The 14,072-nt window shown below is 42.7% G+C and overlaps 1 protein-coding gene across 3 annotated transcripts in view; it reads right to left on the reverse strand.

Moving 5' to 3' along the window:
- The window catches only part of pola1 (polymerase (DNA directed), alpha 1), a 382,614-nt gene that overhangs the window by 339,030 nt on the left and 29,512 nt on the right, over positions 1 to 14,072 (reverse strand). For all 3 annotated transcript variants that reach the window (XM_069890180.1, XM_069890179.1, XM_069890181.1), the window contains exons 10-14: positions 12,651 to 12,823; positions 11,375 to 11,487; positions 9,492 to 9,608; positions 9,333 to 9,407; positions 8,113 to 8,251 (exon numbers count right to left, since the gene is read on the reverse strand). In XM_069890180.1, coding sequence (XP_069746281.1) covers positions 8,113 to 8,251; positions 9,333 to 9,407; positions 9,492 to 9,608; positions 11,375 to 11,487; positions 12,651 to 12,823 — 617 coding nt within the window. The remainder of the gene's footprint in view (positions 1 to 8,112; positions 8,252 to 9,332; positions 9,408 to 9,491; positions 9,609 to 11,374; positions 11,488 to 12,650; positions 12,824 to 14,072) is intronic.

Raw genomic sequence — 14,072 nt, forward strand, 5'->3', positions numbered from 1 at the left:
TGTATCTCCTGCCTGAAAGAAGTAGGACATAAAGCTATGACTGGGGTGTGATGGGTCCTTTAAATCAATTCAAGGGTAGAGGAAGAACTCTAGATCCCAAAATGTTGCCAATTCTTTTTTTCTCTTGTCTTCCTCCAGCAGTTTGCATTTTGCTCAAGGACAGTAGGTTTCTTGCTGTTGTAGGAATCTCTCACTGGAAGAACACGACGCACTTGCACCATCTTTTAACTGCACTTTGCGACTTGTTGTAACATTGCTCCCTACACTGTAGTTTTATTCATTTGATCATCTGTTATTCTTGGACTATCAGCTGTACATGTTTATGTGCCTGGATAGCACACAAAATAAAGCTTCTGACTGACCCACTGGACAACAAAGATTTTCCTTCTTAAACACTTTGGGTGTATTCTATGGATTTTAAGCTGCTGATGACAGAAATCACATTAAAATTTTCCCATCACGTTTTTTTTTAAAAAGGTACAACCTATTTTTGTGACGTTTACTAGCATATTGCCCACAAAGCAAGCTGTTTTGGCCAGTCCAAGCAGGCCTGGGCCTGCACTCATTGCAGGTGCTATACAAATGTTGTCTCAGGCCTGGTCATGCTTAGGATAGACAGCTCACATATGCAGGTGCTGGTGTGCATCTACTTTAGGCAATAGCGTAGTGAGTGTACTTAACAATAGCATTTATTGTTTTCCAGAAGATTCTTCTTTTTCTTCTTTCTTTGGCTTGGCTTCACGGACGAAGATTTATGGAGGGGGTAAATGTCCACGTCAGCTGCAGGCTCGTTTGTGGCTGACAAGTCCGATGCGGGACAGGCAGACACGGTTGCAGCGGTTGCAGGGGAAAATTGGTTGGTTGGGGTTGGGTGTTGGGTTTTTCCTCCTTTGCCTTTTGTCAGTGAGGTGGGCTCTGCGGTCTTCTTCAAAGGAGTTGCTGCCCGCCAAACTGTGAGGCACCAAGATGCACGGTTTGAGGCGATATCAGCCCACTGGCAGTGGTCAATGTGGCAGGCACCAAGAGATTTCTTTAGGCAGTCCTTGTACCTTTTCTTTGGTGCACCTCTGTCACGGTGGCCAGTGGAGAGCTCGCCATATAACCCGATCTTGGGAAGGCGATGGTCCTCCATTCTGGAGACGTGACCCACCCAGCGCAGCTGAATCTTCAGCAGCGTGGAAAAATGTCACAGTTGTGATCATTCTGTTACATTTGAGGCGAGCATACAATTAAGGCTCAAAGACGCAGCATGACTGCACTTATTTAGAAATCCTATGAGCTCTACTTGGTAAAATTGGTGACCAAGACAAACCCTGGGCTCCTCACATTTGTTGTGCAACATGTGCAGTCAACCTGAGAGGTTGACTCAGAGATAGAGGGAAGTCGATGCCATTTGGAGTCCCAATGACATGGCAAGAACAGAACGATCACGTGACGGACCGTTACTGACCGATGTATCTGGATTCTCTGCTGAAAATAAGAAATCTGTTGAATACCGCAATCTGCCTTCCGCACGAAGCCACCGGAGACATGGAGTCAAGATGAGGCAGATGAAGACCCCACAATGCATGAACCAGATGTGGAAAACCACACTGATCTAGATGTTAAACCGTTTATGGCTGGTTACCCTCATCTGATATCACAGCTGGAATTAAATGACTTGGTCAGTTAATTAGGTTTTTCAAAAGCAAAACTATTTAATTCAAGACTGCAAGGATGGGGTTTGCTGTCACCAGGTACAAGTATTTGACAAACTTCTTTACACAAGTTGACAACCTGTTTCTGCTCTGATATTAATGGGCTGTTCATGGGTTTATGTTGTGGGCATAACCCACCACAATGGCGTCGTTTATAGATTCAAAGTTAAACCGAAAAGCTGTACTGTTGCATGATGGCAACGTCCACCCTTCAGTACCTTTGATAACATATTAAAACACATATAGTACTACTGGAACATCTGTGGTGATCTAGAAGCAGTGGCACTGCCATTAGGAATGCAGCTCGGATACAGCAATGTTTCATTGATAAATGGGATAACCGTGCTAAAGAGTCACATTATGTTAAAATGAACTTGCTGCTCCGTAAGCATTTAGGGCCTGCTCAGAAAAGTGTGGCACATAAACCACTTGTCAATGCAATAAATATATTTCTGCCTCCTCTTCCTGCAAAACTCAGATTGGTAAAAAAATTTGTGAACACAATGAACAAGGAAGGTGATGGATTTCACAATTTCAGACAGGTATTTCCAAGAATAACTGATGCCAAGATTAAGGAGGGCATTCTTGTTGGTCCATAAATCAGACACATTATCAATGACAGGCAGTTCAAAGATCTGCTAGCGAGGCCAGAGAAAATAGCATTAAAAGATGCTACTGAAAATCGTCTTGGCAACTGTAAAGGATCAAGTCACATCCAGCTGATTGACAACATGCTTCAAGCAGCAATTGCAACATGACATTGAAAATTCTTCTTCCCTGCTGATCTTGGTGCAGTCAGGGACAAACACGGTGAAAGGTGGCTTCATCAGGACACTGCGACCATGGAAAAGCAGGATCAGGGCTGACTATTGATGGATGCTGACATGAGAGGCATCAGATGCTGAGTACAAATGTAAAATCAACAGCAAAACATTTTTAGGTCAGTTGAACAAATGCAAGGCGTCAGCATCAAAATGCAATTAAACATGCTAAATTCAATAAAAGCTCATTCAATTTTTCTCCATCATCCGACATGACATAGCACATTTGAAACCATCTTTGGCATCACTAGGGGAGGGTTTGGTGGGGCGGGGGAGGGGGGGGTGTGTGGACTACACCAGGTGACACCAAAGTGACTGTTGATAAAAAAATTTATGCAGTGTTTCAGCAGAATTTTGTTTTGAAAAATATCCCTGTAGTTATAACAACAAAAACATTTTTCTAAGTCCATCTTACATGTATCAATACACTGACAAGGCTAAAACTCGATGCTAATTTACTTTTCTAATGCACTCCGGTCAGAGCTGTCGTTATTACCCACTTACAATGCTTCGAATCGCGCGCTGTTGTTTTCGTTGCTGCTGGTGTTTTTATAGTCGCTGCTTTTCTCAAATTTTCTGGTGCAATATTGTGGTCATTAGTATTTGTGAAACTTGTATCAATAACTTTTTTGATAATTAAGTAGTAATTAAAGGAAAAGGAGCAAAATCAAAAAAGGTGTCTGCTCAGTTACTAATAATGTTGTAACTAATAATGTGGTCATTCAAAGTAGAAAAATTTTACAAAACAATGTACAGTACACCTCTGATTATCCGAAATGGTCAGGACCGGGCCTATGCCAGATAAACATTTTTCTCGGATAACTGGTCATTTTTTAAAAACAGCCCAGTAGCAACAGCAAATCACTCGTATCAATGTTTAAACAACAACAAAGAGAAGGCTTTTTAAGCAATAAAATGTTTAATTCTCACTAAAAAACATAGGCCGCAACGCCGTCGCCGATCACCAAGACCTCCCATCTACTGCACTGATCCCCGACACAAACCCACCGCTGTCGCTGAACCCCGGGAAGGCTTCCTGGGCTGGTGGAACATTCACTGGTGAGTCACCGGGCTCCTGTCTCCCTGGTCACTGGAGCTCCCAATGCCACACAATCCTCGACTCCGAATCCTCCCCTCGGCCTACTGCACACAACCACCAGGGAGACCAGTGTGCATATGCGGTAGTAGGCTGAGGGGAGGGTATGGAGTCGGCGTCAGGAGTTCTGATGTGTCGAGGGAGGGAGGGAACAGAAAGCCACTGAGACCAAGGTCCAGGTCCTGCCCAGGAGACTGTTCTCCTTGATGACACAAGGAAGAGATTCTTCTGACCACTTGTGGCTGGGAGACAGTGGCACGCAGTTTGAGAGGGAGAGTTGGAGAGAAAAATCAATAGGGGAAAGTAAAGGAGAAATGGAAAGAGAGAAGGGAGGGAGTAACCTGAAACGAGGACAATTGGCATTCTAATTTCATGTCAGGTGAATTTTTTTTCCCAACCAGAAGTCAGTTTAGCTCCGAAAAAATTTCAGATAAATGAGGATTTTGGAGAATCAGATTTTGGATTATCAGTTATGCTGTAGTTGTAAAATTATAGAATAATATGTAATAAATATAGTTGTAAATTGCTTAAATGTCTTAAATTAAGCAATTTACAACATCACATATTATTCTGTATTTTTACAACTACAGTATGACTCCGATGTAGCTCTTCAGCGCTTGACGTCCTGTTTTGCGGAAACTGCCAAAATGTTTGGCCTGGAAGTCAGCCTGAAGAAAACTGAGGTCCTCCATCAGCCAGCTCCCCACCATGACTACCAGCCCCCCCACATCTCCATCGGGCACACAAAACTCAAAACGGTCAACCAGTTTACCTATCTCGGCTGCACCATTTCATCAGATGCAAGGATCAACAACGAGATAGACAACAGACTCGCCAAGGCAAATAGCGCCTTTGGAAGACTACACAAAAGAGTCTGGAAAAACAACCAACTGAAAAACCTCACAAAGATAAGCATATACAGAGCCGTTGTCACACCCACACTCCTGTTTGGCTCCGAATCATGGGTCCTCTACCGGCATCACCTACGGCTCCTAGAACGCTTCCACTAGCGTTGTCTCCGCTCCATCCTCAACATTCATTGGAGCGCTTTCATCCCTAACGTCGAAGTACTCGAGATGGCAGAGGTCGACAGCATCGAGTCCACGCTGCTGAAGATCCAGCTGCGCTGGGTGAGTCACGTCTCCAGAATGGAGGACCATCGCCTTCCCAAGATCGTGTTATATGGCGAGCTCTCCACTGGCCACCGTGACAGAGGTGCACCAAAGAAAAGGTACAAGGACTGCCTAAAGAAATCTCTTGGTGCCTGCCACATTGACCACCACCAGTGGGCTGATATCGCCTCAAACCGTGCATCTTGGTGCCTCACAGTTCTGCGGGCAGCAACCTCCTTTGAAGAAGACCGCAGAGCACACCTCACTGACAAAAGGCAAAGGAGGAAAAACCCAACACCCAACCCCAACCAACCAATTTTCCCCTGCAACCGCGTCTGCCTGTCCCGCATCGGACTTGTCAGCCACAAACGAGCCTGCAGCTGACGTGGACTTTTACCCCCTCCATAAATCTTCGTCCGCGAAGCCAAGCCAAAGAATGACTCCGATGATCCAAAATCAGATTCTCCGAAATCCTCATTTAACCAAACTTTTTGGAGGAGCCCTCTCAAAAATATCGAATCAGGATTTGTGAAACAATCAAACATCCTCATTCATCTGAAAATCATTTGCCTTCCAAAAAAAAAATATCGGATAAATGAGGATTTTTGAAACAACCGAAAATCCTCATTTATCTAAATTTTTTTTTGGGTGCCAAATTCACTTCACAGCTTAAAAAAAATTCAAACCCAGCATGCTCATGTGCACGTCTGAGTCGCCGATTTGATTGTGAGTAGAACTTCAAGTGTTTGGTGATTTATCTTACAGCATTTTGTTCAGAATTTTTTTTGGAGTGAATTAAACATTATTTTAATGATTAAAAAGCATTTCCTTGTTGTTTAAACATTGTTACAAGTGATTTGCTGTTGCTACTGGGATTTTTTTTTATAAATTGAGCAGTTCTCCAAAAAAACCTGTTTATCTGACATAGTCCGGGTCTCGACCATTTCAGATAATCAGAGTTAAATTGTGTGTGTGTGTGTGTGTGTGTGTGTGTGTGTGTGTGTGTGTGTGTGTGTGTGTGTGTGTGTGTATTTTTTTTAATTTAAAAGCTGTAATTTTAATTTTGCAAGTTGTTCATCTCAACTATTACCGTTACATTCATTGATGTACGGGAATTACGATTTATAAGTTACATTAGTACAAAAAAAATTTGAGGTCGATCAGTCAATCTGGTTCAGCTTGAAGTTGTCGATCATTATCTCCATTTCTTTTCAGGAAGCAGCCCTTTTGAAAAAATTGTTGTCCTTGGAGACACTAAACAAATTCAACTCAAGTTTGACCTCTACAAAATATTTGACACCTCTAACCAAATTCTGCAAAAGTAACAGATCTACAAATTTAGCATTGAAAAGTTCATGGCATTCCAGCCAGCAGATCATACTTATGAGACAATGTTCGATGATTCAGATAAAATGACCATTTCATCAAAAAAAAAACAATGCAGAACATGAGACAAGCACAACACGGCCACTTGCTTGGCGGAACTGCAAGCACACAATCTCTGTTGTTGTGGAAGTGGCAAGAGTTTCCACTGAATTATCATGTTTATGATTTAGTGAAATGCATCGATAGAATGAAGTGTTAAAACGATGGAGAATAGGAAAACTTTGCAATGGACAAAGTGAACAAGCAGCTGACTGGCCTGAGAAAAATTGGAGCAATCTTAAAAGTATCAGGTCCAAAGATTGCAGGATTAAGTGATGAACTTTCTTCCATGGTTTTGAAGTTTTGAATTTGTTTGAGGGAAGAGAAACACTTTTAGTGTCTGTTGCTAGGTCAAAAGTTTTGATGCACCTTAAATCCATTTGCAAAGTTTAATTGTATCCTGATGAAGAATTAATGATGTTTGGGTTCTTTCTCGATTTATTGAGAAATACGGCCAGTATTGGAGGAGTTTGTTTCTGTCAAGGTGACCAAGTTATTGGAAGTGGAGGAACACAAGATACACTTGCAAGATTTGTTGCAAGGCAACTAGATTTAAACCTAGGCACCCTGTATCAATTAGCCCCTGATACAAACTGGCGACGATTGCAGCAAGCACAGACTTGTACTTCTGATTGAAGGAAATCTGTCATGTATCCAAGAAAACAATTGCTGTCAGAGGAGGCAAATTGCTGGTTAGAGATGATTATGAAGGATTTACTAGTTACTATGTTGTCCAGGATCTTTGCTCCTTTGCCTCAAGGAGTTGCGTTTTTGCTGCTGAGCTCTTTTCCCATTTGCACCCTGTAACAGAAATTCCATCATCCCTCCATCTCACAAGCAAATATCGTCTGATGTCAACGCTCTTTATCCCAATGCAGGTACTTCCAAAATCCTTCCATCTCACAAGCAAATATCGTCTAACGTCAACGCACTTTATCCCAATGCAGGTATACAATCCTTTATCTGGAACCCTTGGGGGAACAGTGTGTTCCGGATTTTGGATTTTTCCAGATTTCGGATTTTGGAAAGCCAGATTTAAGCCCACCCGAACTGTGCTGCCGTATCTATCCTCGCCTGCCCGACTCGCGCTGCTGGTCTCCCCTCCCCAACCGCCCGACTCGCACTGCCGTTTCTCTCCCCTCTTGTCGGATTTTAGATGTCCAGATAAAGGATTGTGTACCTGCATCTCTTTTGCCTTGGTTTCCACCTGCAGCTGACTGAACTCAAGCTCGTCACATTCCCATAGAGAGGGAGAAGAGTTGATGGTTAAAAACCAGGATTCTTCTGTTGATGAGCACTGAGCCACATCAGCAGCTGAGGCTTTGTAGATGGCCAGGGACTACTTTAACATAGCCTTTCACTTTGTGTACTCTTGGTAAGGTCCATCTCTGGACAACTCCTGCCTGGAGCTTTTGTTGTCTTTGACTATTTTGACTGATGAAGCTCACTTCTTTAATCAGAAGAAAATAGTGAAATGCAATTGGCAAAGAGTGTGTTAGTAACAAGATCCCAACGAACGTAGCATTAGGAAAGCGGGTATGTGCTGAAGTCGCAGACGAGCTTCAACATAGTTTGAGTTAAGGTGAGAAATAGTGGCCTACGGTCACGCAATTAAAATTAAACAAAACTTCAGCAGAGGAAAGAAAGAAAGGTGCAGAAAAACGTCTGAATTTTCAGCTGAGATGTTAAACCAATATCTGATCTCCCAGGTGAATTCCAAGAGACCCCATAACAAAGTGTCACAGACTAATCCCAAATCCAAAAGTACCTAATGTAATCTTACAGTTTGATAGTAAATTATCTGCCACATTGCTAATATTCCAATACTAAACAAGACAACTAAAACACACGAGCTGACACGAAGCAGTTGAGATGGATGGAATTCAAGGAGGTGGTGCATTGATGACAGCTCTTTTCCTTAAGTTAGTTGAAATAATCCCAAGGAAAATAAGAAATCTTACGTGGAGCCTTGAATTCCAGCCAGCTCGGACCCTTGATCTTCTGGTTGAGGAGAAGCAGCTCAAGACTCGAAGTGTTGGTGCCAAACACATGCGAAAACGTTTCCCCTTTCAGGTCAGATGGCAAAGCAGGAAGTTCGGCCTGCAGCAAGTCACAAAGGCAATTAGACATGCTTCACAAACTACAACAGTGACATTACCACAAGAAACTCCTGGCAGAAGTCTGCTTAGGCTCCAGGCAAGCATTCATAAAGATTTTCAGGCTTACAAATAAACCAATGAGGACCAGCAACTTGTCCCAAGGGACCGGGGCTTCAGCATCTGCCCATTTCATAAAATTTACAGCAGAGAACTCGATTATTTGGTCAAAATTCTACCAGAAATGACCACTATCAAAAAGGGATCAGAAAACCACCTTAACTTGACATCCAATGGCATTATCATAAGCAGGTTCTTCAACAACATCCTGTTGATTGGAAATGCAACTGAAGACCTATCACATTAGCATTGTACAGTGGAAACGCCGTTATAAGCAGATAGTTGGGGCATAAATAAATAAATAGATTGCAACAAAAAAAAAAGCAGGGTCGCACTACATTGGGGTTTCACTGTGTACAATACACATCCTGCCCCCCAAACCCCACCCTCACCACCCCAGTTCGGCAGCACTCAGTCACACCTCCCGCCCCCAATCAGCAGCACTCACCCACCCCCCCTCCCCCAGGTAGTACTCATCCTGACTGTCACTATCGCTGGAACTCTCCATCCAACAACACTACAAGGGTACCTTGACCAGTGTACAGTTCCTGGAGCCAGCTCCCAATACAGAAAGGCCAGTTTGAGATAAGCAACTACAGGTTGTACCTCTTTAATCCTGCGACATTGGGAACTGGCCACCGCCAGTTCACTGAAAATGTGGGAAAACAGAAATTGACCCTGAAGAGGACCCCCCACCCCCGCCATGTCAACACATCAAAGAACAAAGCATAAAATAGGAAATGATACTGTGGATGGCATGGTTAGCGCAACTCCAACAATCGGTACCAGGGTTCAAGTCCTACGCTGTTAGTTTGTACTAACGGCGGCAGATTCAAACATGCCAGACCACGGGAGGTGCCAGACCACGAAGCTCTGGATAAGAGAGAAACAACCTGTACAGACAAACTGAGTGAAAGTTTTTTTTTTAAAAAGCATCGACTTTGAATAATTGTGAATATACTCACTGCATATTTGATTTCTAAGTATTCACAATCTTCAGGGACATCTGTAATTTCAAAAGCATATTTTTTCTCCACTCTCTAAAATGTAAAACATAACTATATCAGTCAAGTCACAGGACACAAATAACAGACTGATATTTGGACACTGCTCCATTTACTAACCTTGGACTTAAATTTCATTATTTTGTATCTTTCTGAAATTGCTTCGCTGAATTCCTGATAAACATCCATTATTCCCACAGGTGTTTCTGTGTCCTTGCCGGTTTTAAGATTTAGGCGCTGAAAAGGAATCATAGTGCATAAATTCATTACCATTTTCAAAATATCCCAAGATCTAAAACTCTTTCAAGTAGAAAAGATTGGTCTTCATCGTTCATGTTGATTAAAAAAAGTGACTAATGATGCAAGTTCTCAAGTACTGAACCCCAAGAGGGGAATTTAAAAAAAGACAATATACCAGGATTACTTTCAAAAGAGTTCAACAGATAGCTGGATATGAGTGGAATTGCAGATTACTGGGTTGGGACAGGAAAATAGTGTTGAGGTAGACCAGTCATGATCTTGCTAAGTGGCAGGCAGTGCTGACTGAACTTTGTAAAGACATCGTAGAGACCATTAGAACACGTATTGGAGAAGAACTGGCTGCTCTCAAATCAAAGCTACAGATTGTAAAAATGCAAATCGTGGCCAAAAAAAGTACCCAGTCACAAGACTGAGAGAAATTAAAGATACTGTTGAGGAGATAGAACATTCAACGTTGGAGTGCACCGATGACATCTGCTCAATGCAAAATTAAAATAGGTGTGAGGATTTGGAAATGGAGTTTCAGAGAAATATCATCATGATAGTGGGGGTTCTCTAAGAAACCGACAGCACGAGTAGAGCATAGTATCTGCTTTATTAAGAGGCATTCACCCTGGGTGGCACTTTAACTGAATGAGTCCCAAGCGAGTGCAGGAGGTGGTAGAACAAATTCTCTCAATAACCTCCTCCCACAGTTTCTCTTCAATTTCTATTTAACTGGGTCAGATTGGAGAAAACTTTGAAATCTTTTGATAGGGCTTCCCATTCTTCTGATATTCCAACTGACACCCCGCCAAGTGTGCTCAGATTCATTGGATTCTACATTTAGATTTTGTTGGCTGTACCACCCTAATTGATTGTAAGTGCCAAGGTGGATACCCATCCCCCCCAGTCCCTCCCCAACATGCACAAACAAATCTGCAAACATGTGCACATACTTACTACACTTGATCTGGAAGCCTGATTGGGAGGGGGGGGAGGGGTCCTTCTATTACACAATGAATTAAGGATATCAGTTTCTTTATTAAACTGGAGAATATCAAATATTCATTAAGAGGGTCTCCCCCCACAAATGGCATTTTTTTTTCCTGAATGGTGAGTGCTTACGGTGTAAAAGACTAACTGTGAGACAGTTGTACCAATACAAATCGGTAATATACTGATGACACCTTCAGTAAAGGTGCCAAGGTGGAGGGACGTCCTGGCGTGTATCAGAGGGTGTATGTGAACATTTGTGTACACGTGTTAGTTTTTCTGCTTAAAATAAAAATAGGAGCACAATGTATATCTGAATAACATGTACAATGTTGTTTTAATGTCAATAAATATATTTTTGAAAAACATATAGTATACAAAGAAAGAAAAGATTGCAGTAGATAAGTTATTTCTATTGGTAGGGGTCCAGAACTAGGGGATAAAGCCTCAAGATTTGAGGAAGTAGATTTAGGAGAGAGATGAGAAGGAACTGCTTTTCCCAGACGGTGGTGGATCTGTGGAATTGGCTATCCATTAAAGCAGTGAAGGCGACCTCAGTAAATGTATTTAAGACAAGGTTGGATAGCTATCTACATAATAAGGGAATTAAGAGATATGGGGAAAAGGCAGATAGGTGGAGATGAGCTTGTCATCAGGTTAGCCATGATCACACTGAATGATGGAGCAGGCTCAATGGGCCTACTCCTGCTCCTATTTCTATGTTCTTAGGTCATCATGTTAATAACAAGTTAACAGACTTTACACACCGTTTCCCTTGGCAGCAGGTATACGGTGCGTTCAATGTTTCTCACAGCCACACAGCAACTGACATACGTTTTTGCGGAGTCAATCCACACTTTGCCAAAGAAGTAAACCACTCCTGAGGAAGAGAAAAATGATCAGTTATTGTCCTTGCAACACAAATCATAGAACCATATCTTGGCATAGTTCCTTTGTTAGGTCTAAAGTAGGACAAATGCATTTCATTTGGTTTGAAGCAGTGGTACTCAGCTTTTTTCTAGTTATTGTTAAAAAAAGCATGTAGATATTAGCTCAAGATCTGTCTGATACAACATTTCATTGCCGATGGCAATCCAACTTCAGGCTGGAGACACTGGCTGAGCATCAGCAAATGCTCAGGATTTCTTAAGAATTAATGTAAATGGACAGAGAAAGCCTGATCAGCAAAGTTTAAATTTAAATTTTTAAAAATTTAAATTTAGGCATACAGCACGGTAACAGGCCACTTCAGCCCACAAGCCCGCGCCGCCCAATTTACACCCCGTGAACCTACAACCCTAACTGTGATTTCAAGGGTGGGAGGAAACTGGAGCCCCTGGGGGAAAACCCAAGCAGACACGGGGAAAACGTACAAATTCCTTGCAGACCGCGCGAGATTCAAACCCTGGTCCCGATCACTGGCACTGCAACAGCATTGCGCTGACCGCTACGCTAATCATGCCATTCTAGAATGAAATGGTGGGACCCTCAAACTGCAGGTTACAAATGCTGGTAAGACTATAGAAATGGAAGAAAAAGATAGCAATGTCATCATCTGCTCAATAAAGGTAATGATGAGAGCAAAAGTTGGGAGTGCATTTCAGATCACTTGTTCAATTATTGGGCCAAACTTTACTGTATACTGCATACAACCAACTTGCATGCAAGCAAAACTTAAAGATATGATTTTAAAATGCACAAAGCTGTCAAGACAAAATAGGTATACGAACTTGGTGTCTAACCCAGAAGCTATAACTTGGTTGAACTAAATATTGTATGGTACTTACCCCCCACCCCAAGAAATTGGAAAGAGAAAAGAAAAAGTTACAACTCAGAACATCATGGTAAAATTAACATCATGGTGAAAGAGCAGAAAACACGAGCTAATAATAAACTAAACCTTATACTTCCTCGCACATAATTATTAAAACAGAGCAACTATTTTCCCACAGCCAGTACCAACCACCATTGCCAATGTAACTTAAGGCAAACATCATTACCATAAGATTTTAAACAAAATATTTATGGAATACTGCTGTTAACCTGGTTGATGATACTGGTCCTCATAAGCATCCACCCAATAGAATCTGAAGACTTGGTCTCCTGCTGAATCTGTTACTAATTGGAAACGACCAGCTTCTTGTACCTCAACCACCAGAGGGTCACTTTCAGTTTGGCTCATGCAGCCCCAATGACATTCAACGTCAGTAAAGTTGCTGAACAAGACAAAAAGAAAAAGAAAAGTAAGAGTGTGCAAAGCACTGACCATCAGGAATAAAATACACTTTAACGGGACCACCAATGAGATGTGATATGGACCAGCACAAAGGACCAGACTCAGTAATGTTTAGCCTGAAACGTCAATGATGTATTTTTACCTTTGCTATATAAAGGATACTGTTTGACCTGCTGAGTTTCTCCAGCTTTGTTTTTACCTCTTTCCAGTGCTCTTCCCTGTGCCCCTCCCACCCCCCCCACCCATTTTATTCAGGTGCCTACTTCATTTTGCTCATATCTTGATGAAGGGCTCAAGCCTGAAACGTTGATCATGTATTCTTATCTTGGTAATTTAAGGTATGTTGTTTGACCTGCTGAGTTTCTCCAGCATCATGTTTTCACCTTTATCCAACTCACTGGCCAACTGCAAACTCTTTCCATTGGTGTTTTGAAGTATCTGGATTTAAGTGCTCCTGATAACCCACTTCAATTAAGATCACACGGAACCAATGCTTTCAAATGAAAATGAAGGGCTGAAATTGAGGGCAAATAAAAACTGAGATCACTGGTCAGCATGAGCACTAGACCAATTTTGCAAGGCTCCTTGGAGATTTGTCAGCCTGGCAAAACACAGATTCTTTGGCGACTGGTAATCGGTCTGTTCAATCTAACAGTTTTACCCTCAGCAGAGGCCTCACCTTCGTCTCCGTCCATCCACACCTTAAAGACTTCCGGACATGGCGCAATGCTGAACTCTTCCGTCGCCTTCGTCTCCAGGCCCACTACTTTGGCTGCAACTCTCCAACACCACCCCCCCCCCCCGCCCCAAGATCCTTTCTCCCGCTGCAAGACCTCTTCTTCCTCCTGGACACCTCCTCCTGGCCAGCTGGCTGCCAGGACATCAACTCTCTCAACTTCACTACCCCCTTCTCCTTCTCCAACCTCACCTCCTCAGAACACTCCGCCCTCCACTCTCTCCACAACAACCCTAACCTCACTATCAAACCCGCAGACAAGGGAGGTGCTGTTGTACTCTGGTGCACTGACCTCTACCTTGCTGAGGCTAGTCAGCAGCTCTCAGACACCTCTTCCTATCAACCCCTCCCACAGGACCCCACCATCACACATCAAGCCACCGTCTCCTCATCGACTCTGGGCAACTCCACCCCCCCCACCCCACCACGGCCACCAACCTCATTGTCTCCCATTCTCGTACCGCCCGTTTCTACCTTCTACTCAAGAAGTCTG

Source organism: Narcine bancroftii, chromosome 7 (assembly GCF_036971445.1).
Source record: "Narcine bancroftii isolate sNarBan1 chromosome 7, sNarBan1.hap1, whole genome shotgun sequence".
In the NCBI taxonomy this organism is placed as follows: domain Eukaryota; kingdom Metazoa; phylum Chordata; class Chondrichthyes; order Torpediniformes; family Narcinidae; genus Narcine; species Narcine bancroftii.